The 27,520-nt window shown below is 48.7% G+C and overlaps 4 protein-coding genes across 6 annotated transcripts; 3 read left to right on the forward strand and 1 right to left on the reverse strand.

Moving 5' to 3' along the window:
• Positions 1-2,659: 2,659 nt before the first annotated feature.
• H257_18332 lies at positions 2,660-13,427 on the forward strand. Of its 2 annotated transcripts, XM_009847369.1 has the most exons (32): positions 2,660-3,070; positions 3,120-3,219; positions 3,265-3,437; positions 3,483-3,620; positions 3,673-3,719; positions 3,767-3,850; positions 3,944-4,140; positions 4,220-4,315; positions 4,885-5,141; positions 5,192-5,513; positions 5,578-5,647; positions 5,724-6,054; positions 6,249-6,451; positions 6,502-6,814; positions 6,862-6,942; positions 7,036-7,518; positions 7,578-7,610; positions 7,699-7,874; positions 7,936-8,269; positions 8,328-8,689; positions 8,787-8,941; positions 9,062-9,349; positions 9,415-9,785; positions 9,841-10,701; positions 10,751-10,874; positions 10,975-11,363; positions 11,471-11,673; positions 11,733-12,018; positions 12,107-12,240; positions 12,467-12,689; positions 12,815-13,133; positions 13,194-13,427. In XM_009847369.1, the coding sequence occupies exons 1-32, from the start codon at positions 2,681-2,683 to the stop codon at positions 13,403-13,405; spliced, it is 7,755 nt and encodes a 2,584-aa protein (XP_009845671.1). In that variant the 5' UTR covers positions 2,660-2,680; the 3' UTR covers positions 13,406-13,427. The 2 variants fall into 2 exon arrangements, with proteins under 2 accessions (XP_009845671.1, XP_009845670.1); XM_009847368.1 differs by lacking the exons at positions 2,660-3,070; positions 3,120-3,219; positions 3,265-3,437; ... (3 more) ...; positions 3,944-4,140; positions 4,220-4,315 and having other exon boundaries at positions 4,827-5,141; positions 13,194-13,405.
• Positions 13,428-15,276: 1,849 nt separating this feature from the next.
• H257_18333 (hypothetical protein) lies at positions 15,277-18,283 on the forward strand. Its single transcript, XM_009847370.1, has 6 exons — positions 15,277-15,718; positions 15,788-15,889; positions 16,020-16,200; positions 16,596-17,726; positions 17,870-17,965; positions 18,074-18,283. The coding sequence occupies exons 1-6, from the start codon at positions 15,285-15,287 to the stop codon at positions 18,248-18,250; spliced, it is 2,121 nt and encodes a 706-aa protein (XP_009845672.1). The 5' UTR covers positions 15,277-15,284; the 3' UTR covers positions 18,251-18,283.
• A 119-nt stretch (positions 18,284-18,402) lies between these two features.
• Positions 18,403-23,196, reverse strand: H257_18334. 2 transcript variants are annotated; one of them, XM_009847371.1, is made up of 13 exons: positions 22,908-23,196; positions 22,746-22,862; positions 22,559-22,671; positions 22,341-22,503; positions 22,168-22,279; positions 21,996-22,095; positions 21,718-21,867; positions 21,460-21,667; positions 21,034-21,089; positions 20,838-20,964; positions 20,628-20,783; positions 19,649-19,930; positions 18,403-19,116 (listed from the first exon to the last, which is right to left on the reverse strand). In XM_009847371.1, exons 1-13 carry the CDS (start codon positions 23,151-23,153, stop codon positions 18,478-18,480), a joined length of 2,469 nt encoding a protein of 822 aa, XP_009845673.1. In that variant the 5' UTR covers positions 23,154-23,196; the 3' UTR covers positions 18,403-18,477. The 2 variants fall into 2 exon arrangements, with proteins under 2 accessions (XP_009845673.1, XP_009845674.1); XM_009847372.1 differs by having other exon boundaries at positions 21,460-21,679.
• A 1,004-nt stretch (positions 23,197-24,200) lies between these two features.
• On the forward strand, positions 24,201-27,211 carry H257_18335 (hypothetical protein). The gene is made up of 3 exons (XM_009847373.1): positions 24,201-24,311; positions 24,370-26,084; positions 26,137-27,211. Exons 1-3 carry the CDS (start codon positions 24,236-24,238, stop codon positions 27,013-27,015), a joined length of 2,670 nt encoding a protein of 889 aa, XP_009845675.1. The 5' UTR covers positions 24,201-24,235; the 3' UTR covers positions 27,016-27,211.
• The last annotated feature ends 309 nt before the right edge of the window (positions 27,212-27,520 follow it).

Consider the following 27,520-nt stretch of genomic DNA (forward strand, 5'->3'; position numbering starts at 1 on the left):
TACTCCCGGACGGTTTCCGTAGACTTCCGGTGGGTGTCAGTAATCTCGGCCACCTTTCGATTCCTTCCGGAAAGCCTCCCGAGCCTCCACCCAGGAGACTGGTTCGCTGTCACGGCACCATCGAGCCCACCTGTCCTGGACGGAAAGTACCCCGAACGATGTCAGGCGGTCATCGAACGACCTAGGTGTCGTTGAGCCCGTACTCCTTCTGGATGATATCAAACTTCGCCATCCGAGCATCGGACATGGCCTGACGTGAAGCCGAACGGGGCTCCAGGGGTGAGTTGGGCTGTCCGGGACCAGTGCAGTCTCCTCCAGGTCCGCCTCCCGGAGGGCCAGGAGGACCACCGTAGTACCCGCTGGATCCTCCATGTCCAGGTCCTCCACCACCAGGAGGTCCCGGAGGGTCACATCGGCCCCCGAAAGGTCCACCATAGTCACGCCCACTTGGTCCGCTTCCAGGAGGTGTGGGAGAATTCGTTCGACCTGAGTAACCACCCCCGTAGCCGCCCCGGGACTGTAAACCTCCACCACCGGGTTCCGGACCATAGGAGGCCGGAGGGGCATACCCCGACCCGGTTTCACGAGGGGATGGCTGCGTGTACACTACTCCGAGCTGCTGGTCATAGGCCCCCGAGGACGGGTACGAGTCGGCACCACGGTTGGGTCACGACAGGGGAGCCGCCGTCAGCACAAACGGTAGCGGCGTGGTGTCCCGGACCGTAAACGTCGGTGGCATCCGGAGCGAAGCTAATTCTGTCAGCACCCCAGTCTGCTGCATAAAAGAAGTTTGGTCGAAGGCTCGGCGAGGCGTAGACGTGTTTGAGCGGGTGGTCGGGAGCAAGGGCGCCGTAGTAAACGTAGGATCCGACTTCCTTTAGACGGGGACCCCATCCGGGACATAGTCGGGATCCCATATGTCGCGTACGGGGCATTGCTCGTCTTTCGGGGCGTCCTTTGTTGGAGTTCCACAGCTCTTTGTTCCACTTGTAGCTGGGCGTTCCAACTCCGCATACGCCTGGCTCAGGGAGAGGTCCTGGACCGACCGTTCCCTGAATAGGGTAGCTTCCTGATCCCTCAACTGCAATTTCTCCGTTTCCAAACAGGTGCGCGCTTCATCTACTTGGAGCAGCACCTCTTCGTTGGCGTGCCTCTCCCGTTCCACCTGATCCCGTGTCCAGGGCGAGGGATCTTCTCCGCACTGAGTGCTTTCTTGAGTAAGTGTCATGAATTGCTCCTGGACCAACTGTTCGTGATCCTGGTGTCGTCCTTGTTCCGAAAGTAGGGTCTGTTCGTACCGATTCTGCTCGGTGAGGATAGACTCCTGGAGTTCCCCGGCCGTCTCTTCGCTCTCCAGGAGACGTCGATGCTCTTCTTCCCAGACTCGTTCCATCCCTTGGCATCGCTGTACTTCCTCCTTCAGACTCCGTTCCCGATCCTGTAAACAGTAGGGACGCCGTTCGTTGTTACTCTTCAATGCCCCGAGTGAATTCTTCATAGGCCTTCTGGATGGGAGGTGTATCCGGGAGCTGGAACAGGTATCAAACAGCACTCTAAGGTTTCGGCGTCAGACTCACGACCTTCGGTACCAGTTCCGGCCAGGGTCAGGGTCGGACCTTCGGTACCGGTTCTGACTAGGGGAGTCGTAGGCCAGGTCTGCCGCCGATGTCAGCGCCGGTCTCTTCAACGGTGATCGCGTCTCTGGACGGTCGGTCGGGGGTGATACGTCAGCTTCCCGCTTCCGTCCCGGAGTCGATACTTATCTTCTTCCAACGGGACCAGACCCGTGGCCAGATGCTTCTTTCGTAATAGGCGTTCCTGTCCAGGAGTCCAAACTCAGAGGCACCTCCCTCCAGACGGCGTGATTGGCGCACCGCTGTCATCATGGGTTCTTCTGTCGACATCTTTCCTTTCTTCTTCCGCGCTTCCTTTGCAAACACCTACCCTGCTGCTCCACCAGAATGTCGCGGGGTTTCACGACAAATCGCAAGTTCAGAGCTCTACGTTCTCTGGTGTGACACACTGGCCCAATCTGCCGTGCTGTAATTCACTCATTATCTGCATGATCTTGCATGGTCTTCCACGTTCTGCCGAGTGCAAAACTACCCTAACCCTCAGCATTTGCATTTCACCGGACGATCGGATTGGCTAGTTTAGCTGTTGTATGGAGTTCACACCAATCAACGGCGACTAAAAAAAGTTAAGAATAATTTGAATAAGAAATTCATGTGAGACGTCATTAAAGAATTGAGCAGCTCCTGTGGAATAAATATCAAGTTGTTGGTTTGCCAAAAATAGATACAGTATTTCTCTGGTATGGTGGACAAGAATAAGTAAGTATACACAATATTTTGATCACCACTGACTGGTTCCAGGCGCCCTTCTGCAGTCACTGCAATAATTAATAATACAAAAATTGTGCGCTATGCCGTTGGCTTCATGATCAGAAAGTCGTACTGTATGTAGTCATTTTGAGTCATTTGGGGGCCTCTTGCTGGCATAAACGGATAGTCTTCAAACTTGCAGCGACGGTGTCTGTATAGTTTGTAGAAATCTACAAGTTTATGAGTCCAATGCTGGCACCAGTATATTAATTATACCGGTGCCAGCATTGGAAAAAATAGGTAACTGCAACAATCAGTCAGTTACGCCATTCAAAACACTTTCATGCGCTGAAGGAATGAGCTTGAATGCCGTCACCCAAGAGGAGCCCAAGAAGTCCAAACGCTATGCAGCCAACATGCATGACACGCTCCAGCATCGCCACGAGCTGCTGTGTAGTCCTGGGATTTCCATCCGAGCATTCTGTTACGATACGGTGCGCCACCATATTCTTACCTACAGCAACTGCGACTTGCCCCCCAGTCCGTCGAAGAATCCGTTGATTCCGAATCCGATCCTTACCGAGCACACCCTCCGCTTGTTCTCGCTGAAGCGCGAGATCAAGAGCCGGAGGTTGTTTGATGACGACACGGCAGCAGTGCAGTATGCTCCAAACGCAGTGACCATGCATCTTTTGTACGCCAGCACCCCCGACGTGTTTGTGTGTGTGTACGCCATGCCGCGCGACGTACGGGACGACTTAATTTGCTCTCTTGACGTATTATATTGTACCGTAGGACGTGTGTGGCGTGGAGATCTTGGAGCCTGCTTCGTTGGACAAGCTGTACCGATTTCGCGGAGGTGCCTCCAATATGATTCAATGCTCGGCCATGGAAGGTATTTTGCCTTGGTGTTTATGGTGTCTGACCAATCAATATCTAGATGAAAAGTGCGATCTACTGGTTTGCAGCGAATTCCCCGTTCTCAATAACAAGCAATCGTCCTTTGCCTACGTTATCGAAGTATGGGGTGTAATTCGCACCCACGACAAGAATGACACGTTATCTCTTGTCCAAATTCAACCACGACTATCGCTGGCGCCGTCAAAAAACCAAGTACACATCCATCTATGAATTAATATTGCTTCTGACTCCGTTTAGGTGGTTATGCTGGCTGCCTGCGTGACCCGGGTATTCGGAATCATCGTACCCCATACAAGTGGAGACGACGACCTTGATCACGGCAAGCAGCGGACATCGCTGACAGCCTGGGATCGTTCCACGAGGCAAATCATCAAAGTAAGTTCTCCCTCCACTGTTCTTCACATCCTGATAGTAATTTGAACATTAGGTTCAAAATGGCTTTGACAATGACCGAAGGCTCACAACCATTCAACTGTATGTGTTTAATGCGTGTTAATGAGTTGAACAAAATGAATGACTAGATCCAAGTGTGCACAATGGCTGTTTTCGGGGCACGCCAACGGCACGCTGAACATTTGGAATGTTGGCTATTCGTTGTCCCGACTGTACGCCCCGTTCAAAACAATACAAGCTAAAACTCGATTATTTCGATTTTTAAAAACAATTGGTACTACGTAGTATTTAATTCCGAGTTTTAGGTACCAAATTGGGCCGGGAGCCAGTCCATACAAGTGTGTGAATGGCGATATGGTACATGTGGGCGGAGTCACCAGCATCTTTCCGCAGCCGAAAGTAGACAACGACAACTCGACGGAAATGGAAATGGATTTGTTTAGTGTTGGCAACGACGCCCGTGTCCAGCATTATCGCTTTCGAACTGTCCTGAACGGCGAAGGTACTCAATTTAAACGTCTGCTGCTTGCAACGCAAAAACCTTTTTTTGTTCATACTAGTAAATATATTCTTTGAACTAGGAGACATCAACGTCCAATTCGACAAACTCGGCCAGTTTGAACCCGTCGTGCGAGGCGCCTCCGACACGACGAAAAAAAAACACAAGCGCGTGTTCTGTACGTTTTACAGTTGATTGTTGTATGTCATATTGTACATTTCACCCAAATTTGGACTTGTGAGTCCTTTCGCCAAAGAACGTTAGTGTTCGAATCCATGTGATCCAAATTTAAGCTTGTACAAACTATGCAATAGAAAGGTTGAGATATACGTGGTTTTGCCCAATGCGAAGGGCGAATCAAACGTTTGGATTAGCAGAAATTCACCAGAACGAGTTTTGATTGGCTTCGGTGGTTCTTAATCCATTCTCTTATTGTGCATTTCACCCATATTTGGACTTGTAAGTCATTCGCCAAATGCATTCGAATCCATTTGATCCAATTTAAGCTTGTACAAACTATACAATACAAAGATTAGTATATACATGGTTTTGCCCAATTACAGAGCCGAGTCAAACGGTTGGATTGGCAGAAATTCACTAGAACGTGATTTGATTGGCTTATGAGGTTCTTTAATCCGTCCTCTTAAGGCATTTGATTCTGCTGAGGGCCCCAGTTTCGAATCCATTAGACAATACTTCAGTACTACGTAATACTAGATCCAACCAGCTGACGTGGCAACTCCACAGGCGTGCCCGTGGCGGTGGACATGGGGCATTTCACCGAGCATTTGCTCTTTGTGGCCGCCCGAGACAGCGTTCACGTGCTCAAAATCCAAAGTCTGGCCGAGAGTGTGTATGAGTTGCCACAACATTCGCACTATGCGCCGCTGACCATTCTGCACACCGCCATCAACCAGCCCATTTCTCCTTCGATGGCTGCGACGTTAAATAGCAACAACACGATCGCGATTCTTTCGTTTAGTCCATCTGCGACGTTGTGTCAGGTAGTATCCGTCGTGAACTTGCAGAGCAGACTCGTGACGTTTTTGCTTAGACGATGACCGTTCCCAGTGTGTGGTCAGAAGCCATCACATGCTTGATCGTCCACGACCATACTATTGTGCTGGGGTGGTCCACTGGAAATGTGCAAATCTTTGATAATCAAACTATGCTGGGACAGTTATCCGACCCAGTATTGACCACGAGCGTGGGCTGCATGACTGTCGTGGCCATCCCAGTTTCATCAAAAGCCCGAAAAACACCGTCGCCGACGACCAAGAGTACAACTAGTAGTAGTACATGGGGCGGCACGTTACTCCGGTCGTCGTCGAAAACGCTGGAGCCGTTGCCACGCACCAAGCATCCAGACGATGCAGGTACTGTATTAATGATATTACTGTAGATAATTGTGTGACCATGAACATGTTTGGATGGTGGTAGGGTCAACGTGTGTATTGGCGGCTTCGGGGGACGGATTCGTGTGTATGTGGCGAGTTGCTTCCCTATCAAGGTACACACACATTGCCGTACACAAACTGATGTCGATTTATTCGTTCATCGAGTACATATATTTACTTTCGTTCTAGTGCCGAGAACGTAGATCATGCCATGGTCACTTGGAGATGCCACAGCACCGCAGTGCACAGCCTCTTGCCGTTTTTCGTCGGTCCCCTTCGTCGCCAAGCCCTTGTCTCCATCACGAGCGATGGCCATGCTAAAGTGTGGGATGTCACTACACTGTCCAGCAACGCTCCACCCGTGTTGATGTGTCAGCTTTCGGCGGTGTGTCCTAGCAGGAGCGCCGTCACCGCGACTTGTGTGATAGAACAAGACGATTGCGTGACATTTCTCCTGTGTGGATTTGAATCCGGGCACGTTGCGATATATCAACTGGATGCCCGCCATGCAGCAACCAAGGTAGGTTCAAGTCGTAGAGCTTGTATTTTTTAAATATTCATGTTTGAAAAATTATAAAACTATTCTTCTTCTATATAATTTGTTTCCGTTTGTGATGATAGATAGCTACATGGATGGATTGAGTTTGCGACGATTCCCCTTGTTATTGTACAAGCTATCTATCGATACATATATCTATCTATCAATGTATGTAGGTGTGCGAGATGACGTGGACAGTGTTTTCGAAGAGTGACGCGCACCAGCGACGCGTATCCCGCCTCCGGTCGGTGCCCCATCCAGGCCAACTGAACCCTCCGTCCAATATCATCATGCACTGCTCGTTCGTTTCCGCTTCCTTCGACGGCCATGTGATAGTGTGGGCACTGGATGGCCTCAAGATGGTCAGTCTCGAACGACGGTACGTGAGTTGTCCTTGTTGCAATAGATGAATTGATTGTTTCAATTTAGGTACTTTGAATTCCACGGCCCTGTGCTGGACGCTTTCGTGTACGGAGACTCGATCGTCGTGACGTTGCCACACGAGATTTGCCGCGTGAAATTCATCTCAAACCTCCGACCAGCCATCATCCCCACAAAGCCAAATCATATTCAAATCCATACTCAAGACGAGCCTACTCGTACTTCTCCACCTACATCGAGTCGATGGCAGCAGTTGGAATGCCATGTTGCACCGAATGAAGCAGCCGTGGACAATGCAACTATGGCAGAGATGTTCCCGGACAGTTTGTCCGTCGTGCGTCCTCCTACGCAAAGCCCCACAGTATGGAAGCATATATTTTTCGATATAATAATTGTGTGTGATGATAGGAACACGAGTTGATGGCGGAAGCGATTCGCCAGTTCTTGGCTAGTACACATTCGGAGCATCAATTCGAAGCTGAATCGGAAGTACAATATCCCACCAACCCTACTGCTTTCATATTGACCTATTTGACTACATATTTGATATAAATACTGATATATATATTACTTTCCATGTAGATCTTCATTCCGGCCTCGGATGTCCGGCGCGTATACAAAATCTGGCGGGCGTTGGCCCACTCTGAACCCAGCGCAGTGTCTTATTCTGGCAAGCGGCACGCCCTGTTTCTAAAAACCCACCGGCTGCTGCCGTCGTCCCAATTGAGCTGGGCCCAAGTCTTAGCTGCATTAAGCTGGTGCAACACCACAATTACATCGTCTAAGCACGAGAACGCGCCACGTCATCGCTATGACGCTATGGGAAAAACCAAAGCCGTTGTATCCTTCAATTCTGTGGGTGAAAAGTCGGTGGAGTATGTGACTGTGTCGATCCCACCGCCAGCAGCTGGCCAGCCGCGCCTTCGACCAGTGGCCTCCGTGCCGCCGCATCTCGTGGCCAGTTCCAGGATTTCCGTGTGGACGCAAAATATTTATTTACCTCGGGACCTTCAACCGTTTTGGCGAACTGAGTGGTGCTGGTGTACGGGCAAACTCGTGTTTCAGGTGCTGAATTCAAATCCATATATATATATATATTGGAGGCAAAGTTCATTCGAAAATAGAACCCGCCAGACAACCCACGACCTTTGCACGTGGTATGAATAGTTTTACACGGATATATATTCTTGTTGTTTTCAATGACCAACTAAAAACACTCGACGTGTTGCGATGGGGTTGGAGTAGAAGTGTGATACTTGCCATAAAAAGCAACATGTTGTCCACTCTGACGCAATCTTTCCCGCCCGATCGGTGCTATCGATCGTGCATCAAATTTACAAGCGACTTCAGCTCGACAACGAAGCCCAACTCCAACCAACGTCGACTCTTGGTGCCATAGCCTACTCCCTCTTCAAAACCAAGTACGGTACACCCACGACCAAATACATCACAACCTTCCCATTTTCTTTTTTTAAATCGTAGATTCGGCATGCAATCAGTCGTGGAGCTCAAACTCACATGGTTTTGGATATCCGTGGCCGAGCACTCGGTGAACTATGCTGCCATCAATGCATTTGCGCACTGTTGTGACCTCTTCCACGAGTCACCCGCTGTGCCCCTCTGGCTAGTGCAGCTGTACATCAAGGGGTACTATTGGCTGCAATCCCACGGCCTGGTTAGTCTGGGCGAGGGGCTGCCTGGGGCTCAGAGCACCTACGGAGTGGATGTCGCACACGGGGACAAACATTCTTGTTGGGAAATGATCACCACTAACGCGTGTCGCCTTTGCTGCCAAGACCTGCTCGTGTACCCGCATGTACAACGAGCAAACTTTGCAGCAACTTTCTTGGAAACTCAAGTGTGAATTTGCGTAGGTCCCTCCAAAGTTTGTGTCGAACGTCCTCGCTAAAGCCACGTCAGAAACGTGCTCGGGAACGATTGAAATCCACGCGTTCTTGTCGCTGTGGCTGGCGGAATGGAGAGACACCTGTGTGGCGTACGAAACGTCTGCTACCGCCCTTTTCAACCCGCGAAACCAACCGGCAATTGCCGACTTGGCCGACGATTTCCACAAACTCCACGTCCTTTTGGACTGTTTTGTTTACTACGACCGCCGCCGGGACGGGTGTGTCGATGCTGTCACGTTCACGTCCATTTTACTTGGTATGATCACGTTGTGGCCGCCTCTGGACACATCGTTCAATGCGGTCGACAGCATCGACCGGTTGATCTGCCGGTAATGTGTTTGACTTTTATTATTAGAGATTGATATATATTATTACCTCGTATCGCTCATATGATGTTGTTGATGTTGTATGTTGGACACTGACAAGGTATCAAGACCACGAACGAGATGGCGCCGTGTGCTACCTGGACATGTTTTCGCTGCTATACATTGTGGCATTAAAAACCCAAAAGTACTTGGCGTTTTCAGACATTCACGAGTTTAGCTACGGGTATAAGTTGGAGCTCGACGACAAGTATCGAGGTAATCAACTTCATATGAAATATATATATTAGTTTAGTTGTTATATTATATATATTAGTTTGGTTGTTATACATTATATATATATCTAATTTGGTTGTTTCTAACCTTGGTTTCTTCTAGCAAACATCGTGGCGTATATGGAATGCTCCATGTTTCGAACTCCCCCGCTTGGGGTCACAGAGCTCGAGGGTGGGAATTTGGGAGCCACCAACCAAATCCATCACCATTCGACCGGCAATTTCCACTGGGAAAATACCCTCGTTAAGGACAAAGAGGAAGACGGGATGTCGTCGCTGCGGATGGAACACTTAGCGCTTCAGGTTATGCATCCAGCGTTCCGCGAGCGCGAAGAGTACAACAACACACACTCCACCCATCACGAACTTCCCTCCGGCCCATACATTCCAGGTACAAAACCTCCCACCTAGTTGAGAGTTTACATATCAGAATGAAATCTAACGCTCCTTTCGTAGAGAGTGCGCTACAACTTGGCGTCGCTCCCAAGTCGACTGTATCTTCTTCGCTGTTGCGAGAGTTGATTGATAAAACACATGACCCGACGATTCAAGAAATATCGCCGACGAAACCCCTTGTCACACAATCTCCCGATCGAATTATCCCAGTCAAAGCCAAACCTACCACCGTCCGCTCAGTGGCCAAGACGTACACGAGTCTCTACGTTCAATTCCCACACACGAGACCGTACAAACAGCAATCTACTGACAACACTGAGCCCTACGCAGCATCCACCCCATTGCTTCCAACTGGTGACAGTGTCTCATCTTTTCAGTCCATCGAAGACCACGCGGCGCTAGCCGCCAATATTGCTCATGCCTTGCTACAGGTGCAATAATACATCATGGCGACTTACTAGAGCTTTGATTATTCGTCTTGTCTAGGTTACCGAGCCACACGAACAGAATACCATCATCGATCACATCTGCGAACAGCAGCCTCCCGCCACGACTGCCTATATATCGGACTGTAAACCCACCAACGAGGCCTCGTCAGATGGTGCTGCATCTGTTCAAGCCCAAGAACGCATGACGCTGGACTTGTCAGAAGGCGATGTCATTGAAGAACGAAATCCTTCTGCGCTTAGGCAGTTCATCTTGTCGGCCGACGTGTCGCCCTTCGACGAGTCCAATATGCTGCTGGCGTTGCCCGAGTTAGAGTTCAGACACCGAAACAGTTGGCAACGTGAAGGGTCTGATGAGGCGATGGTGGCCGATCAAAGCAATCAAGCAGCATTCGACGACGTTTCGGACGAAGTTTCACACCAACTTGACACGCCATTGCGTAACGACGACAGCGATAGCAGCAGCAATGGGGCACCCCACGGCATATGTGATGGACAAAACGACGAAGGCGACATAGACACACGGAACGAACGGCTATTCCCCCCAGAAGAGCTGCTTTCATTGACGATGGAGCCACTTGAAGATGATCCAAGCCAACAGCCAGCTATGGCGAATGACCACGAGCACCTTGGACATTTGCTTGAAGCTGCTGGCACTTCGCTGCTACAAGCTCCCAACACAACCAGATCAAGGCAAACGTCAATTAGCAGCTCTCCCGACCACAGTCTTTCAGACGACGAGGACTTCGAAGAAGAGGAAACAAGTTATCCGTTGGTCGAAGTGGTGCCAGTGCCACCGGCGTGTGTGCACGACTACGTATTAGCCCCCCTCGACTCGAGTTTGGCATTATTTAAACAACTCCACCCCGCTCAATTTATTCGGATTTCGTCCGACATTGAGGTTGGGACTCTATCTACACCAACTTCGACACATTTGATATGTCGTGTAGGAAATCTCTACCACGATCAGCGGTGCTCTTTCTCCCGACTTGCATCCACTCGAACTGATCGCAACGAAGGACCTAGAAGCGCCCATTACATTGGAAGAGGACACACCCGACCACCTATCCGAAAGTAAAATATTTATTTGGTTTTATTGTATTAATGTTATTTTTCTATTTTTGTAAAAATTCATATCTTTGGCGAGGGATATTTAGCGTGCGGTTGTTTTTAGCTCACGAGGACAGTTCCAGTGGAGCCGAGTCGTCGGATCTGGACGATGACGACGGTGACGCCGGTGACGACGGAGATGACCAAGCCCCAAACGACAGAGTTCCAGAAGACAGTAGCAATACTCCTCCTGCCATGGAGTCCACTCCAGCACGTAAATTCAGCCTTCCGCAAGACACACAGGCCCCTGAACCATTATTGGACGACTTGACCAAGAAAGCAAAGGGGGCGCCGCGCCGAAAATCTCGAGTAGCAAAAACGAGAAAGCGATCCGTGGTGCTCGCTGCGGCGGTCGCGGCAGCCCAGACCAGCACCCCCCCAAGTAAAACCTCAATCCAACCAGTGAAACGGCGCGAATTCTTATTCAGCCACCCCGTGCACTTGAACGTGCAGGTATGCACGCCAATCCGTCTATTTCCACTGAAACACTGGTTCCATGAGCAAATAATATATAGATATATCGAATATATTTATTTATACACCCTTATGTATCTTAATAGGCCTTGTACAAGACGCGTTCGAAACCGCAAACGCCCCAGTGGACCCCGTTGGACGCTTCGGACGACGACGACGACGACGAAGATGGCAAGGGCGTGACGCATACCACCACCTACGACGACAGCGCGTTCTGCGACAGTGGCAGCGCCCTCGTCGCGGGCGATATTTGTCTATCTCCCCGATTGGACCAAAGTATCACCAATAGGTATTCGCTCCTTTATCTACTATATATACATATGTGTGCGTTCTGACCAACATGGCCAGATGGGCCACGCTGTTCGAGTCGGAAGAAATCGACATCCACTTTCAATTGACCGACGCCCTGCGTTCCATTCACGTCGACTCGGACTCTCCGTCTCCAACAACCATCGCCATCGTGTCACCAGGGACTGCCACGTCATCGCATGACACAGTAAAGGCCGACATTCGAAGCAAAACCAAGCGCCGGATGTCGCTGTTTCGAGCGGACCGCGCTACAAGGGAATCGATTTGTCAGCCTATGCAGCTCCAGCTGGGTGAATCCGTTCGAGACGTCCTGCATTCGAACCAGGTACGACGATTGCCTTGGTTATATACTTCTGGTTGTATCAACAATATTATCAAATCCTTGCTATTTGATTGAAAAATGTCGAGTGTAGATGCTATATTTTGCGTACCACAACTCGAGCGTGGACGGGATCGTCACGATCAAATTGGATTGCCACTGCGACGCCGTCGAGCTTTACGTGTCATCCACGACCACTGCGCCATGTCCCACAGATTGCGACTGGCGGTACATTCTGATCCTATTTTGACCTTTTCGCTGAAATTTGGACTTGCCATATGATCGACTATTAAAGGTGTTCTAATGGGCCGAAATGGGATGACCTACGATTGGTTCAAATTTCTCAATACTGCAGCATGATTGGCTAGGACTTGCTAAAATATACTTGCCTCTAAATCACTCGATTGAGTCCAATTTGGAACGGATTTGACCATACATTACCATAATTATGTAGATCCAGTTGTTTGGACACTCATGACAAGCGCGTGGTGATTTATCCGGACGACAAGGCGATCAAAAGCGGAATGTTCTACGTATGTGTTGGTGGGTTGAAAGGGACTGAAGAACTGGCGCCGTTTGCATTATGCGCCATGTCGTCCGGCCAAGCGTTGGCCACTAGCGCCTCGATCGACCACGTCGATGAATTGATCACGCAATTTCATGCGTTGGCGAATATGGTTTGTATTCCATCCCTGAATCGCGATATATATCGCATTTCTGACCAATCCTACTTCTCAAATCTGCGATTTGATGCAATCACAGGCCACCTCCATACCTCTTATCGTTGTTTTCTGTTGATTAGGTCACAAAGGACATGGAAGCCAACACGAACCAAGACGACAAGAGCGAGTACTTGAGCTTGACGCAGCACTACGCGATGATCACGACGAAGTCGAGTAGCCGACGGGGCACTATTGGTATGCTGCAGGACAACGTTCAACTGGAAGAAGAGGTCGTGGAAGACGACGACGACGAAGGCGACGACAACGAACAGGATGGCATGGCACATTCCAACATTTTACCGACCGACGAAACCCACGCATTTGAAGTGCTTTTGGACCGGCTGACAAATTACAAGGATGCGACTACAGCCATCGCTACTGAAGAAATTGACACGTGTCGTAAGTGGATTGGATGCGTGGTGGTATATAGAGCTAAGTGGTAACTCCTACGGACGATAGGCGATACAAGCTCTGTCACGTCGGACAACTCCAACAGCGAAGTGGATGAAAAGGCAGCGTTAAAGGCCATGGTCAAGGCCATGGTGGCGACGCGACTGGCCGACACCTCCCCACGCAAGGGCGGGGTACAGAGTAAGCTGATGTCCCGGCGACTGCGTACTCCACAAGTCGTCGCGTACAGCATCGCAGGAGGAGTTAGTAGCCCTAACTAAGGCCATGTGTTTTTGAATGGATTGTAAGAGCAACTCCACCGGTTGGAGTTATAGATCAGATTTATACGGATAACCCTTAGATAGGACTGCCCCGGACTTATTGCAGGTTTTATAGGGGTCAGGTTTGTATTCGAATAGATCCCTGACCTCACTATAATCGCCGGACCTTAGAAATTCATATAAAACTGTGAAGGGGTACCTTTGTGCGATTTATCAATCAGATTTATGCTATCCGGATTGATAGAAATATCAAAATTAATAATCCAAAGCTATATGTGCCATATTAAAATTAAGTTCTATCGCACAATATACACAAAATTACCATTTTATTGAACTCCAAGCGCAATGTCGACGCGGCGGAGCAACGAGCACGAGAGGCAAGCAGGACAAGCCTGGCGTGTACAGCCGCATCTCGATCGCCCATGACTTCATTGAACCCTTCATCACCACGCCCCCCACCGCTGGCCCTATTACCACCAAGCCTTCTGCCGGCCCCATGGCCCCTACTGCGGCCCCGATTACTACGACCCCAACCATGGCTCTCATCACCACTGCCAAAGTACCTATGGTGGCCCCCACAGTCGCCCCTACGACTGCCTCACCTCCAAGTGCAATAGCTGCTCTACGTGCTTCTACCCTACGCTGAACCACTGTTCCCTCCCATGCGTTCTCCAAGTCGACCTGTGCCACGTTCGCGAGCTTGGGAGCCTTCTGGTGCGGCAACTAGTTTTATTTAGGTTAACGTTACAGCCAGTGCGGATTAATGTTAATAAATTTGATTGCTTGTGTAATTGCGTCGACCTCTTCAATGGGGAATGACATGACGGTACAGTAGTGTTTCATGCAATGTACAATGAGTGCAAGGTTTGGGGTCTCGTGTGTGTTGGGGAGCAGCGTAGGTTTCTTTTGCATTCGCATTATTTGGACACAACTACTAGTATATGTATAGTACGATACATCACGATTGCAACACAACACCCCGATTTGTTGAGACAAAAAAACAGCCTCAACAAATTGTGAGAGGTCAAACACATATTTTTATTTGATTCTTTTTTATATTGAGGTCAGCACAAATTCATTTGTGTAGGTTTTGGAAGTCCTCCAATACCTAAGGGAGAACGTGATGTTTTTGGATGGTGTGACACATTCTCTCAAATACTTCTTCGAAGTATACCAGTGTTAGAGCAACTCCACCAGTTGGGGGTCAGATTTATGTTTGGATCTTTCAAATATAAATCTGACCCCTATAAAACCTGCCGTCGGGAGCAATAAGTCCGGTGTGGTCCTATCTAAGGGTTATCCGTATAAATCTGAGCTATAACTCCGACCGGTGGAGTTGCTCTTAGAAGTGTAAGCATTCATTCATTAAGTGTTTCCAGTATCTTATTGTAGCCCTCTAATAAGTGGCCATACTGTCAAAGGTGTTAGCCATTCGTTTTATTAACGTTAATGCAGTTCTGTCCTCGGCTTCTTTGCGCTTGGGCTGGTCGCAGCCTGCCGTCGAAGCTAGATCCGTCACGTTCTATGTACAACGGCCAGTCAAGTCGATGATCAGGGCAGATAGCGTCGACATTTCGTTCTTTTACCAAGGACCGGGTCAATGGTCGTTCAAAATCTGTCGTGCGACGTCGAAGAGGAGTATTTCCTGCAGCGCATTGTTTGGAAATTTAGTAGAAGCTCCAGTACATGCCATTTGGAATTGAATTCTTCTCCTTCCAGCGACCGCCTTTCGGCAATCACAACAATAACGTTGCGTCAGCAATGAATGTACCGCCTCTCAGTTGTATTAGTTGCACAAGCATAAAATAAAATAAAACAATCGGATTGCCAAGTCAGGTTTGGTCTATATTTAGGCTACATTTCAAGTGTCAGCGGCATTATGGCGACTCAGAATGCGCTACCTCCGCTTTCCCAGGACTGGATCCGCAAGAAGAGTGCTGGCAGCGTCCGGCAGTTGCAGTCGACAGCATCGTCGTCCGTTCGCAAGTTGAACATGCCTCACAGTGCGTCCTTCACTCGCACCAACGCGAGTCCAATTGGCAGTCCGTCGTGTGCAATTGAGTTCCTAAACGCCCAACAATTGATTCGTCCAACATCGAGCTCGACTTCCCAGCCAAATGGGAGTGAGCACACTACTCCGTCGTTAACGTCGAGGGAGTATGACGCCGAGAATGCCATGCCAAGGAACCCCCACCACCCTCAGTCCGACAATGCCAACGAAAACCAACTCGCAGACGTGATGTATGACGACGATGAAGGAGTTAAGAGCACCGTTCATAATCACCTTCAAGGTGGTGGGGGCGTGACAGACAGGTAATAGGTTTTTTCGTTAACTTCGTTCGCGATATATATGGTGGTGGTGCTCACGTTGTTTTGGGTCAGAGACTCGACTAGCGCCGTGCACGTCGAGCTCCAGCGAATGAACCAAGCCAACGCTTTGTTAAAGTTGGAAATCTCGCGCTTACAAGAGTCTCTTATGCAGCGGTACAAGCTCCATCGACAAACTATAATGTGTTTTTTATATTGTGTTTATAGTGTGTTCTATGTTGTGTTGTCCAAAGCATTCAACTTTTGCCTTCCCATGAGCTTTTGTTTTATATGATTTCATGGCTAGACTTCGCGGGAATGCAAAGTTTGTGGGCGGCGGACAGTTCCGGTCCATGGCGCAGTCGGTCGCGCCCGCCAGCCCCAAAACGTCAACGTGTTCAAACTGCTTTAACGCACGCGCCGCCTTGAAAAAAGCCAAACTGGACCTCAAAACCCACAAACCCGCGCTTGATGCCTTGCAAGCCAAGGTACGCCCGCATATCATTTCTTTTGGCTCTGTTATAAGGGTGTGTGTCTGGTAACATTTCAAAAATAATATTCCATTTTCTCGCAAAATGGGATATATCAAAAATGATATTTTCAAAATGGAGGTAAAACGTCCATTTGGTAATATGGCGTTTTGGACCTCCTCAAGTAAGTAAATAAATCCCACTTGGAATTTTTGGATTTGGGTTTAAACTCTTCAAGCAAGACATTTTTCAATCTTATCATTTGAATTCGGCCCCAGAATGGCGTTTCGGGCTAGAGTATTGTAATATTTCAGGTTACCAGAAAGGCCCTAAATGATATAGTATTATTATAAATATAGTAGTATATCAATTCCTTCGTCGGATCGTTACTTCTGACTGGTACCCATCGGTAGATTTCAGAAAGTTTAGCGGCTCGATATCACTTGACCGAAGCTAACGCGCGGGCCAACGACACGATCGCATCACTTCAAGCCGAACTGCATACAGTCAAGGAATCAGCAGTCGAACAAGGAAACCTCGTGGAGAAGCTAAGACGAGATCTGGACCAACAAAGCAACACCGGTACTGCCGCCTCCTCGGCAGAGTCCCCACCACCCCCGCTACTCGATGACACTTTGAAACAAAAGTACCACATTCAAGTGCAGATTAGCCTCGAAAAGCAAGCCCAGATTGACCAGTTGATACTGGACGCGACCGCTTCGAGCGCCAACGTTCGACACATGCAACGCGATATGGACACGTTGCGTCACGACCAGGACCAAGTGAAGGCGTCGTTAAGCATGTGCGAAAGCCAACTACGTCAAGAACTCGACCGAGCTAACGCCGTCAGCATCAAGCATCATGCAGACATGACGTCCCTTAGACAAACACTAGATACAGGTCATCTTACGGCCGCGAGGGATGCGGATGCGTGGCACGCGCGGGAGAAATCACTACTGGACCAAGTGCTTGCATTGACTCAAGAAAGAGATGCGCTGATCGACCGCCTCGAGCGGGCCGAAGCCAGCCACAAGCAGCACCTGCAAGACATGCAGCGGGAGAGTCAGCACCTGCAGTTGCTGCGGCGAAAGAGCTGTGGCGATGTGGTGGATCTGACCAACAAGTACGACGCAGCGTTAACGACAGTGGCAACTCTCCAGAAAGAGCGAGACATGTGGCACCACGAGCAGCGGGCGGCGGACGACACGATTGAACGGATGGCGAGCGAGCTCAAGACGAACCACATGCAGTTGGAGGCCCTGGAGCAGGCTGTGCTAGCGCAAAAGTGCGAGAAAAGCGGGCTCGAACTCAAACTCACCAAACTCGAAACCACGTACACGACGCTGTGCCAATCCCATAGCCAAACCGTGGCAGACCTGAAAGATCATATGGACAAACTGACTGTCGCCCAAACTCAAGTGATCAAACAAAGAAGTCAAGTGCATGCGCTGCAAGTGGAGCTCAAGGCGACCAACGCGGACAAGGATGCGGTGCACGACAAGCTCATGGAACAGCAAGCGACCCATACCAAGGCCTTGGAAAAGGTAACACATAAACACTAGACGCTGATCCCGCTCTTATCGGTGTATATATATATATTGATAGTTAAATACTACCACGTAGTATGTATCCCAATTATATATATCTAGATTGATAGCTCATTCCGGTGGGTAATGGTTAACGGTAGGCAATGCAATCCCTCGTCCGACTGTGCGTCGTAGCCCCCACGGTGAACGTGCACTTGTCTGGTCAGATTTTGCCTTGTAAAACCGTCCTTCCCAAGGTATATTTATCGTGTACTAGTATGACATAGTGATTGTTTTGATTGTCTATATATTAATATATATATATATATATATATATAATATGTGACGTACTAATATAGTTTTAGGATGCAATTCGAACGATAGTCCAGCGCGATATCCTGCCGGTGTTTTCGTCTATCTTTTTACAAGACCAAGAAGGCACGAGTCCGACGGGATCGTCGTTGGATTCGTGGCTGCAGTCGTTGCTCAAAGAAATGCAAACGTCCATCGAAACGCACCTCAAGAACGTGTTTCAAGTGTAACAAACCTAAAACTCATTATCTTTGAATTGACTATTTCTTTGTTGGCAATTATTCACCCAAATTCGACAATTTTGAAAGGACACTACCAAGCAAGGGGCCAAACCGATGAAAAGCACACTATAGTAGTACAGTTGTGCTCGGGAGTACAAGGATTCAGTTTCAAGTTGCGTATTATTATATACTAGTTTAGGCAACCCCTTGGTACACACAACTACGCTTGCTCCCTTCTAAGTCGACGGGGGTGTCGTTTGCTTAAGGCGATACGACGACTTTTTGGCTTTGCGATCCCTACCTCTAGTCTGTCTGTCGTCACTTGGGCCTTGGTCAGTCTCTTGAACAGGGTGCGCTCGGTTCTGCTCCCCCATATTTCGCTTCTTAGCTCCTTCCGCTGGCTGCTTTTTCTGTTGTTGCGGAGGTGGGGGTCGTGGGGGGTCCACTGCGAGTTGGACGGGAGCAGCGGGAGGCAGCGGCAAAGTGGTGGGCAAGCCAGGGATTATGGGCACGCCGTTGGGTTTGTTTTTCTTTTTCTTGTTTGGCATTCGATTGGGCTTTTGAAAAGGCTGATGTTTGGCGTTGCTTTTCCCGGAACGTTCTTCGTCCCCCGTCACTTGATGTTCTCCCCCGTCAGCATGCTTCCTTGGTGATTTCATGGCGGGGGTTTCGTCGTTGTCTTTACCGATCTGGTTCATCTGGCCTGTCGGTACGTGGGGGGCAGTCTTGTCCGATTTCGAGCGGGGACTTGCTCGAGGGGGTTTGTCAGGTGACTTATTCGCTCGCTTTTCATTCTCCTTGGCCATAATGAGGGCGGAAAAGCTCTGGGTGGCCGCGAGCACTTGCTTTGCCCGTCGAAACTCGGCCAATACTTTCTGCAGATACAAATCATGTGAGATGGATGCCACCATACAATTGCATATATATATATATATATATATATATTGTCGTACAAAACACATATATAAAATATATATGGTCAATTCGAAATTGGAGTGCATTCGAACGACCAAATCGACAGTCAATATTGACCAATCAAAACCTCCAGAACATTCATAAAGTGGCCAATCAAACTCTCTCGTTCACCATTCCACATTAAATTAGTGTGACTTCCATAATGTGACCTGTTTACAACTCACATAGTCCCTATCGACTAAAATACATACCATGAGTTTCGATACGATATATCGTACACCATGCACATGCAATCCAATCGATATATACACTATATATCAAATAGTTTACATATCTAACACGTTGGATATAACATACCACATATAATTGTTATATAAATATACATCGCGTACATCAACATATTCACATATTCATACATATATCATCAATCACATATACATATATATAGATAGATCAGCGGACATCAACATATACATATACTTATCAACGTACATCTTGACCGAGCGGTTGCAATACAATGCCCAAGTCCCGCGTCGACTCGAAGGGGTCTTCGATGCTCATGCGCCACGTTTTGGCCGCGCCACCCCATCGCTCGCTTTTTGTCATGTCATTTATCCGGATGGACACAACTTTGGTCAGCCACGGGAACGTCGCCACGTAGTCGAAGAAGCGGACGATGAGGTCGCCGACGCTCAAGTCCACGTTTGCCACTGGAAAAAAAGCCCGACAAGCGATGAAATCGGTGCAGAACGTCACGTCGTGGCCGTTCAGGGTCTATCGCATAGTCAACTCGACATAACTCTTGTGAATTCGCTATTTTTTTACTTTGAATATTCGCATGGTTTGTCTAATCAATATTGGATATTTCACACAGGAGTTCTGATTGGTTATTGAATGTGCTTGCCCTTTTTGTAAGAGCCAATCAAATCCACTGAATATTAGATTAGCCAATGTTAGCGTCGATCTTCATGATTCGAGTCCAGGGTCTGGACATTTGTACCGAATCCTCAATATACAGTTCAATTGAATGAAAGAATGGACCGACCGACAAGATCGACCGACCAATCAAAACCCACCATACGAATCAAGTGACCAATCCAATTCTCGCATTGTCAAATATTCCACATCAGTGGCCAATGAAAACTCTCGCTTTAACCAATTAATTGCCGAATCAAATGCTCACTTGAACGAAACACTAATATAAATCACGCACTCGAATTAATGTGTGACTTATATTAGTGTGACACAGGTCCATGTTTACATACAACATGCAGGACGACACAAACAATCGAATATCCAAAGTTGTTTGGTTGAATGGACAATATATATATATATACCAACAACACAAAGCCATCCACATCCAGACCAATAAATCCAAGCTACTATCGCCTTGCCTTGCTTGTTAGATTCGTTAGAACGACCGAATTGTTAACGAAAGTGTGACAGAGAGTGTACTACTAGTACTACGTACTTGGCGGGGGCTATTTAAGAGCAAGCTCGGGTGTTGCAAATTTGGCAAAATGCGAAGGATTTGCAAAAAGTGAATCACCAAAATCGCATACGAATACGAACTCAACGTATTTTGCGACGCGTCGTTCACGCCTCGCATTTTCGCCCATCGTTTCACCTATCGAATACAATCGATAGTATTACTAGTAGTAGTACTACTACCCACACGTACCGCCAACACCAACGGGCTCACTCGGCTATCAAACAGCGCATACGTTCGAAGCAGGAGGGTATTTTTCGTGGCGAGGGTATTCTCCATGCAAATGTCACATTCCAAGTTGCTGTCGACGTGTAAAAATCTAAGTTTTGCATGAATTTTCGTGCTTTTTGGGCTATTTTTCATGTTTTTATGAATAATTATGTCGTACTTGATGATTGGAACCCGGGCGTGCGCGATCACGTTGTTGACTTTGCATCCTGCTTTCTAACTCATAAATTATTGTGCGTTTCGCTCGATATTGAAATCGAGCAAGCCGTATGATTGGATAAAAAGAATGAAAGAATTAATATGATTGGCTAAAACGAAAAAGAATCACAAAGATACCTCTTACACTTCGATATATATCATATTTCGCAGGTCCGGCGAGTGTTGGGCGGCGCATTCAACCACCCGCCAGACAAAATGTTTAAAGTTGAGCACAGAATAATTTATGTATTAACTATATCACATACATTCGATACAATTTCAAACTATACTATCGTTCGTTGGAAGAATAATTATATCAATTATATCAAACAACTATAAATATAAATACACCAGTATACAAATAATCCATCCAAATATATATATATACCTGCAGGACATAGGTCAATCGATGCAGCTTCTTCTTGCGCTGTCCGTCCTGACTCATGAGATGCTTGAGCTCCTGTGCAGCTGCCGCCAACTCGGTAGCGTTCGAGTCTGGGGGTGCGGGGGTGTCTTTCAAAGCATCCAGTGCCAGCACAAAGCGTTCGCATGCATCCACAAAGTACTGGGCGTGCACAATGGCTAATGCTTTCGCCCTATACGAATCTCTGTCATTATATATATATATTCTTGGAACTATACTTACTTTAACTTGGAAGGTTTGTCTCCAGAGGCTTTACTCTGGCTTGTCAATAACTTGTCCAGCGTAGCCACTTGCTTTGTGTGGGTAGTTCGAATGTCGTCATACAGGGCCAGCCCCATCACATGATTCGAACGCTTTTGCAACGCATTATCGCTATAGATCCATCACTCTCAAAGGAACTTCGGAATATATATATATATATAGATCCATCACTCTCAAAGGAACTTCGGAAATATATATATATATATATATATATATATATATATGGACTGGCGACGTACTGCGCAAGGCGAGCTTTGCCCAGCAATGAGCTAAGAGAGACAAATGGATGGTCGGCAGCATTCCACGTCAAACACAAATCCATATCACATCCTTGTGTTCCTACATGACACGTCAGTGTTAATAATATATATATATATGTATATTTCAAAGGATATAGTTTAATATTATTACCCATGGTCGACAGCGAGCTGCCGTAGAGCTGCAAATCTGCCGCGCGCCACTCGGAACTTCGTCGAATGCTGCGCTTCAACGCTTGCACAATCCCCATCCGGCGCTGTTCCTCCTATTACTTTATCGTTTCACACATATCCCTAAATAAATATATATATATATAATATTAGTACCGTGGTGGAAATATGATGGCCGTCGTAATACGCTTGTATGTCGGCGTTGAGTTGGGCAGTGTCAAGTGGTGTTTTAACATCAACGGTCCAGCGAGCCGGCAAGGCGTTGGCATGATCTTGTACCACGTTTTCCACGAACGAGTTCAATTTGGTCTTGCATTTCCTTTTAAAGTTATAAGTTAAAGAGGGTAAGTATGGTCATAAAACCATTTTTTTACTTGAGCTTGCGAATGTCGTGCTTTAATGGATTGGACGCCATTAGCATATCAAACTGGCGGGTGCAGTCGTGGATGTCGTTCAAAGCGTCAAACGTAACTTTTCCCATCAAGACCTAACGTGATATAAGGATAATATATTGTCGAAATCACATTTATAGACATATATATATATATATATACTGCATACGTCAGAGTAGACCTCGACCAGTTCGCCAAGAAGCCACTTGAGTACGTTCGTGGGCTCCAACGTCCATGCTTCGGTGAGGAGATCGACCACCGCGCGTCCTACGTCTTGAAGGCGGCTCTACTCGCACGTCATCATACACATGTGTTAACCCATCCAGCTTACGTAAGAGGACACTGGATCGCCCAAGGAGGTGTCGTCGTCGGTGTTGGTGCTGTACACGTTCTTCAGCGCAACAAGCACAGGGTCAGCGTTCGCGTAGAACTTGACATGGGCATGGCTGGCAGGAAAGATGACGTCGCTCGTATTGAGACAATGGGTCAATAGCTTGCGGCTGATCGTAAAGTTCTCCACCAACAGCCATGCATGGACGTCGGGAACATCGCGAACGCCTTCACTTCGTTCGTCCATGCTGAGTTTCAGATCCCTGGCAGGAACGAATTGTGGGGATTGGCTAAAAACGATGGAAACTACGCCATTGCATTGGTCGATGCTAAATTAAATGAAAGTAGTACTACTAGTATTGTAGGGCCATTACTATTAATAGGGGGGTACTGTATTGCATCAGAAGACAGAACACTGTAACTTCTTTATTAACGCGTTACTGTAGCAATTTAAACGATTATTTTGAAGAATATTTCTTCCGGCTGCACTTGAAATGGTTTGTATTGTGACGTGATGCTTGGCCAGGGTCACCGTCACCTTCTAAATTTGAGCGCAAAAATCTTTTGATGGAAATCAACACCCAAAACGTGTTAGTAGGTGCTAGTATCTACTAAAAACCTGATTCAGTATCACTGATCGGCTAGAATTACCCTTTACACATCGTTTTATTGGATGACCAAGGTTCATGAATAAGTCATCAAGCGACTCCGTCGATCGGCACAACATTGTCCTCCACCATCTAGTACAGCCCTGTCACAACGCAGTAATACACGTCGTACTACTACTAACTTAGTACTGTATTAGTATTAATACTTACCATGTAGTAACAGCTCATAGTTTGCATCGAACGTGACGAAGCTAGGCACGGCAGCCCAAGCGCAAAGCAGCTAACGGGGACCCCGCTCTTCCAGAAGCGCAGTACCCATGCGATCGTCCATCCATCGTGGTGGCCGTCCACGGTGCAGCCCAATGTCTTTATCGTGCTATGCCATCTCACTCGATCGTTCTGCGAACAGCCTAACTAGTTAGCAGTACCAAACCAAGCTATGCTGCTCGTGTAGTAGCATAGAAAGCACCAGTACACCTAATGTAATCGCCGGGGAGTGAGCAAAAATGAGAAATATGCTTCCAAGGTGGCAGGTTTAAGTTTGTTCTTGCAGCCATGGATTGTGACAGTGTGTTTCGATGTTGGTTGAAAAGGCATGTTAACCGGATACAAAGTCGTCCAATCCGGATACGATTCGCCTAAGGCTGTGATTGGTCGAAAGGCGAAAGATCTTTTTTCGATCTTTCCACTTTTGGGTTGGACGTGCCATTATTTGTCATCCATGGTGCAGCCGACGTTCATCGCGATGCTGCTGGGCGCGGGGCTCTTGGCTCATGTACATGCCGCTGGCTTCTTCGGTCTGTGTATACGACGCACATGAAGTTGTCATCCCTCTCTCACCGCGTTCTTCTGTAGTGTGCCCTGGTCAATGCGAAGCCATGTTCCTTCCACGAGACATGGACGACGTCGACGACTGCTCGTGCTCAACCAAAGCGACGATTCCTTCCAGGGCATTGCTGAGTCAAGGCTTTGGTGATGATTCCTCTTCGTACCGTTGTCCCAAGGACTCGTCTGCCAAGGCCCTGCATCCGCGGTCCTTTGACGATTGTCTGTGTTCGGAGACAGCGCCGCATCGCGACGACAAGGCAGGGCAATGCGTAACGGAGATCACATGCAGCGGCAAGTACGGCCTCAAGGCCGGTGTGACGACAGCTCGCTCCCTGGCGGACTGCGACTGCCTCGACCCGTACACGAAGGACGAGTCCACCGGCGAATGCCGCCTGACGCATTGCCCGCGCGCCGCCAACTACGTGATCAAGGCCGGCGTCGTCCACGTGCACTCTCTTGTCGACTGCGACTGTTTAGCGCCATACACCAAGAACGCTCAGAGTGGGGAATGCTACGTCCGCTTTGAATGCCCGCCGCACGCGTCACCCCCAGTTCAAGGCGTGGCCAAGTCCGTAGGCGACTGCACATGCGACTGGGGATTTGTCCGGCCCCAAGTCAAGCCAGACAACTCGTCCTCCAACAACGATCCGTACTGTGTCGCAGAAAACCCGACATTTGCCTGTCCTCCCCACGCACGTCCAGTGTCGGCCACCGTCCAGAACTTTATGGACTGCGAATGCGCCAACGGGTTCCACCGGCTGGACAAGCTCGAGCGATGCGTCGAAGACGTCGACGGCCATTCGCCCTCGTTGCGTGGCAATGACGTAGCATCCCCTCGTGCCACCGACATTATATTTACCTGCCCCGACTTTTCAGTCCCCCTCGCCCCGCATCCGTACTCGATGACCCAATGCCGGTGCCTTCCCGGATTTGAGCCCAACTTGAACATGCAAACTTGCGACTGGACGCCCGACTACTTTGTCTGCCCGCCGCACTCTTTCAATCCGTACCCTGCGCTCCCCCCCCTGGACTTTATGGACTGCCACTGCGCCAAGGGATTCCACCGGCACGATGCAACCGGTACTTGTGTAGCCAAGACCAGAATCGGGGCCAATGGATGCCCCGCGGGTGCGCTCGCGGAGACGTGGCCAGTGCACGATCCAAACTGGGACTGCTTTTGTCCCCACGGCGAGGAGTACAACATCGAAGAAGAGGGTGGCGCCTATAGGCGGACGTTGGGGAAGGAGGACGAGGTGCCGTTTGAGAAGTCCGACTGGACACTGACATGCAAACACGCAGGAGATGATGAAGGGGGGGTCGACGGGTGCCCGCTTAACGCTGTGATGAACCACTGGCCGGTGCTTGGAGTGGAAGATTGTTCGTGCAAAGCCGGGTACGACAGCGTGGTCGCTCCAGACCACAAGCTTGGAATCACGTGCAATCGAACGGATGGGGATGATTCGATGATTCCAAAGTGTGTGGCGGACGGCATGACACGGAGCCCAGCAGACAACGTGTGTCGATACCCGGCAGAGGACGTCGGAACGACCTCAGCAACGGGCCATATTGTCGTTAACGGCAACGAGTTGGCGTTTGTGCTCGTGGAAGAAGACATCATGGTTACTCAAGGTGACATTGCTGTGGGCACGTCATTTGGGTACCTTGGAGAAGGCGACGACGATCTGTTGTTTTACATGCTACATGGGTACTACAACAAGGAACAAGAGTCGCGCTGGAAAGAGGTATCTATATATATATATAGTGTCCATATCCAAAATATATATTTGTGTGTAGGCGACCATGTGCTTTACGATCAACCAAGCCGTGCGACACCGCCGCGACGACATTTGGAGCGCCATGTCACACATCAGCGCCACCACTGGATTTCACTTTCTCGAATGCCAAGAAGACTATTGCGACGATCACTTGACCGACTGCGACGACGTTGTGGACGTGATCCAGACATCGTCCGGTTGCTGGTCGTCGATTGGGCGCGTGGGGGGCCGCCAAGCGCTCGGTGTCTCAGACGGATGCGCTCGTGGAAACCTCATCCATGTGCTTCTGCATGCCGTGGGGCTGCATCACCCGACAGTCCGCCCCGATCGAGATGCGCATGTGCAGATTGCATGGGAGTGCGTGGAAAGTGCCAAGCGAAGTTACCTCAGTGTGGAGGAGCGTGTTTACGACGTAGTGGACAATGTAGTGAACGTCCCGTACGACTATTTTAGCCTCATGCACCCGAGAGCAGATGTGTTTGTAAACATGTCGATGGCGGGCGGAGGGTGCATGACTTTGTTTCCGCTGATTGAAGATCCGTTCGAGCGGCAGGCGGTGATGACGGGTATGGGCCAGCGCGACCAGCTGTCGCTCACAGATATCCACTATGTGTGGGCGTTGTATCCCGAACTCAAGCAAGCAGCAAAAGAGTCGCTGCTGACTCCAGAAGGAACTAACCACTACCATGAAGCGAGACTGCACACCAAGCAAGATGCGACACCGTTCCGTCCCGTGTCGACGTCGGGCGCCGTGGGGGCGGCTGTGTGTGTCGTCGCGTTTGTGGCCATCGTGGGCTTTGCCACGTTTGAAATGCGAAGGGTCGCGCGGAAGACCAAGGCAGAGGACGAACGTGACGACTACTCGGACCCGTTGCTCACAGACCCCATCTACGACTGAGCTACTATGTATGCCTGTGGGGGTTTGCAACGACTACTACCGGTACTACATACTGGTACTAGTATCTACTACCACCGTTACTATGAATCGTTTTACAGAAGTAGTATACTATACAAATCCTATTAATAGTACACTACATACTAGTGGGTTGTAGCAAGCACAATTGATGAAAAATACTACTATTATAGGTAGTAACTGCACTTCGAAGTACTTAAGACTTACGGCACAATAATATTTTATTAACCATAGTATCCAAGGTTTGTATTAATATTCAATGCTGACCCGTAAGTCTTAAGCACTTAACGTTACGACTTACGCAACAGGTGGATTCCCATCTACCAACGAACAAGGCGTATGTATGTATATCTATGTCCTACGCAAGTCATAGTCTCAAACGGGAGGCTTGGAGTATATTCACTTCTAACACTGGCGTAGGTACATATACGCATCCTTCACTGGACACGCCGCCAAAACCCACTTGCATGTGCTTGCCACTTGAGTACAC

Source organism: Aphanomyces astaci (genome assembly GCF_000520075.1).
Source record: "Aphanomyces astaci strain APO3 unplaced genomic scaffold supercont1.155, whole genome shotgun sequence".
NCBI lineage: Eukaryota > Oomycota > Saprolegniomycetes > Saprolegniales > Verrucalvaceae > Aphanomyces > Aphanomyces astaci.

Excerpts from the sequence above, each read along its gene's own strand:
- H257_18335 (XM_009847373.1), top strand. The coding sequence starts at position 24,236 with ATGGTGCAGCCGACGTTCATCGCGATGCTGCTGGGCGCGGGGCTCTTG. Across the intron at positions 24,312-24,369 it reads ACATGCCGCTGGCTTCTTCG|TGTGCCCTGGTCAATGCGAA; the intron begins GTCTGTGTATAC and ends GTTCTTCTGTAG. Across the intron at positions 26,085-26,136 it reads AAGAGTCGCGCTGGAAAGAG|GCGACCATGTGCTTTACGAT; the intron begins GTATCTATATAT and ends ATTTGTGTGTAG.
- H257_18334 (XM_009847372.1), bottom strand. The coding sequence starts at position 23,153 with ATGGACGAACGAAGTGAAGGCGTTCGCGATGTTCCCGACGTCCATGCA. Across the intron at positions 22,672-22,745 it reads TGGTCGAGGTCTACTCTGAC|GTCTTGATGGGAAAAGTTAC; the intron begins GTATGCAGTATA and ends ATATCACGTTAG. Across the intron at positions 20,784-20,837 it reads TGAGCCCGTTGGTGTTGGCG|GTGAAACGATGGGCGAAAAT; the intron begins GTACGTGTGGGT and ends TGTATTCGATAG.
- H257_18333 (XM_009847370.1), top strand. The coding sequence starts at position 15,285 with ATGGCGACTCAGAATGCGCTACCTCCGCTTTCCCAGGACTGGATCCGC. Across the intron at positions 15,719-15,787 it reads GGTGGGGGCGTGACAGACAG|AGACTCGACTAGCGCCGTGC; the intron begins GTAATAGGTTTT and ends GTTTTGGGTCAG. Across the intron at positions 16,201-16,595 it reads TTGATGCCTTGCAAGCCAAG|ATTTCAGAAAGTTTAGCGGC; the intron begins GTACGCCCGCAT and ends ACCCATCGGTAG.
- H257_18332 (XM_009847369.1), top strand. The coding sequence starts at position 2,681 with ATGAGCTTGAATGCCGTCACCCAAGAGGAGCCCAAGAAGTCCAAACGC. Across the intron at positions 3,720-3,766 it reads AGGCTCACAACCATTCAACT|ATCCAAGTGTGCACAATGGC; the intron begins GTATGTGTTTAA and ends ATGAATGACTAG. Across the intron at positions 12,019-12,106 it reads ACGTCCTGCATTCGAACCAG|ATGCTATATTTTGCGTACCA; the intron begins GTACGACGATTG and ends TGTCGAGTGTAG.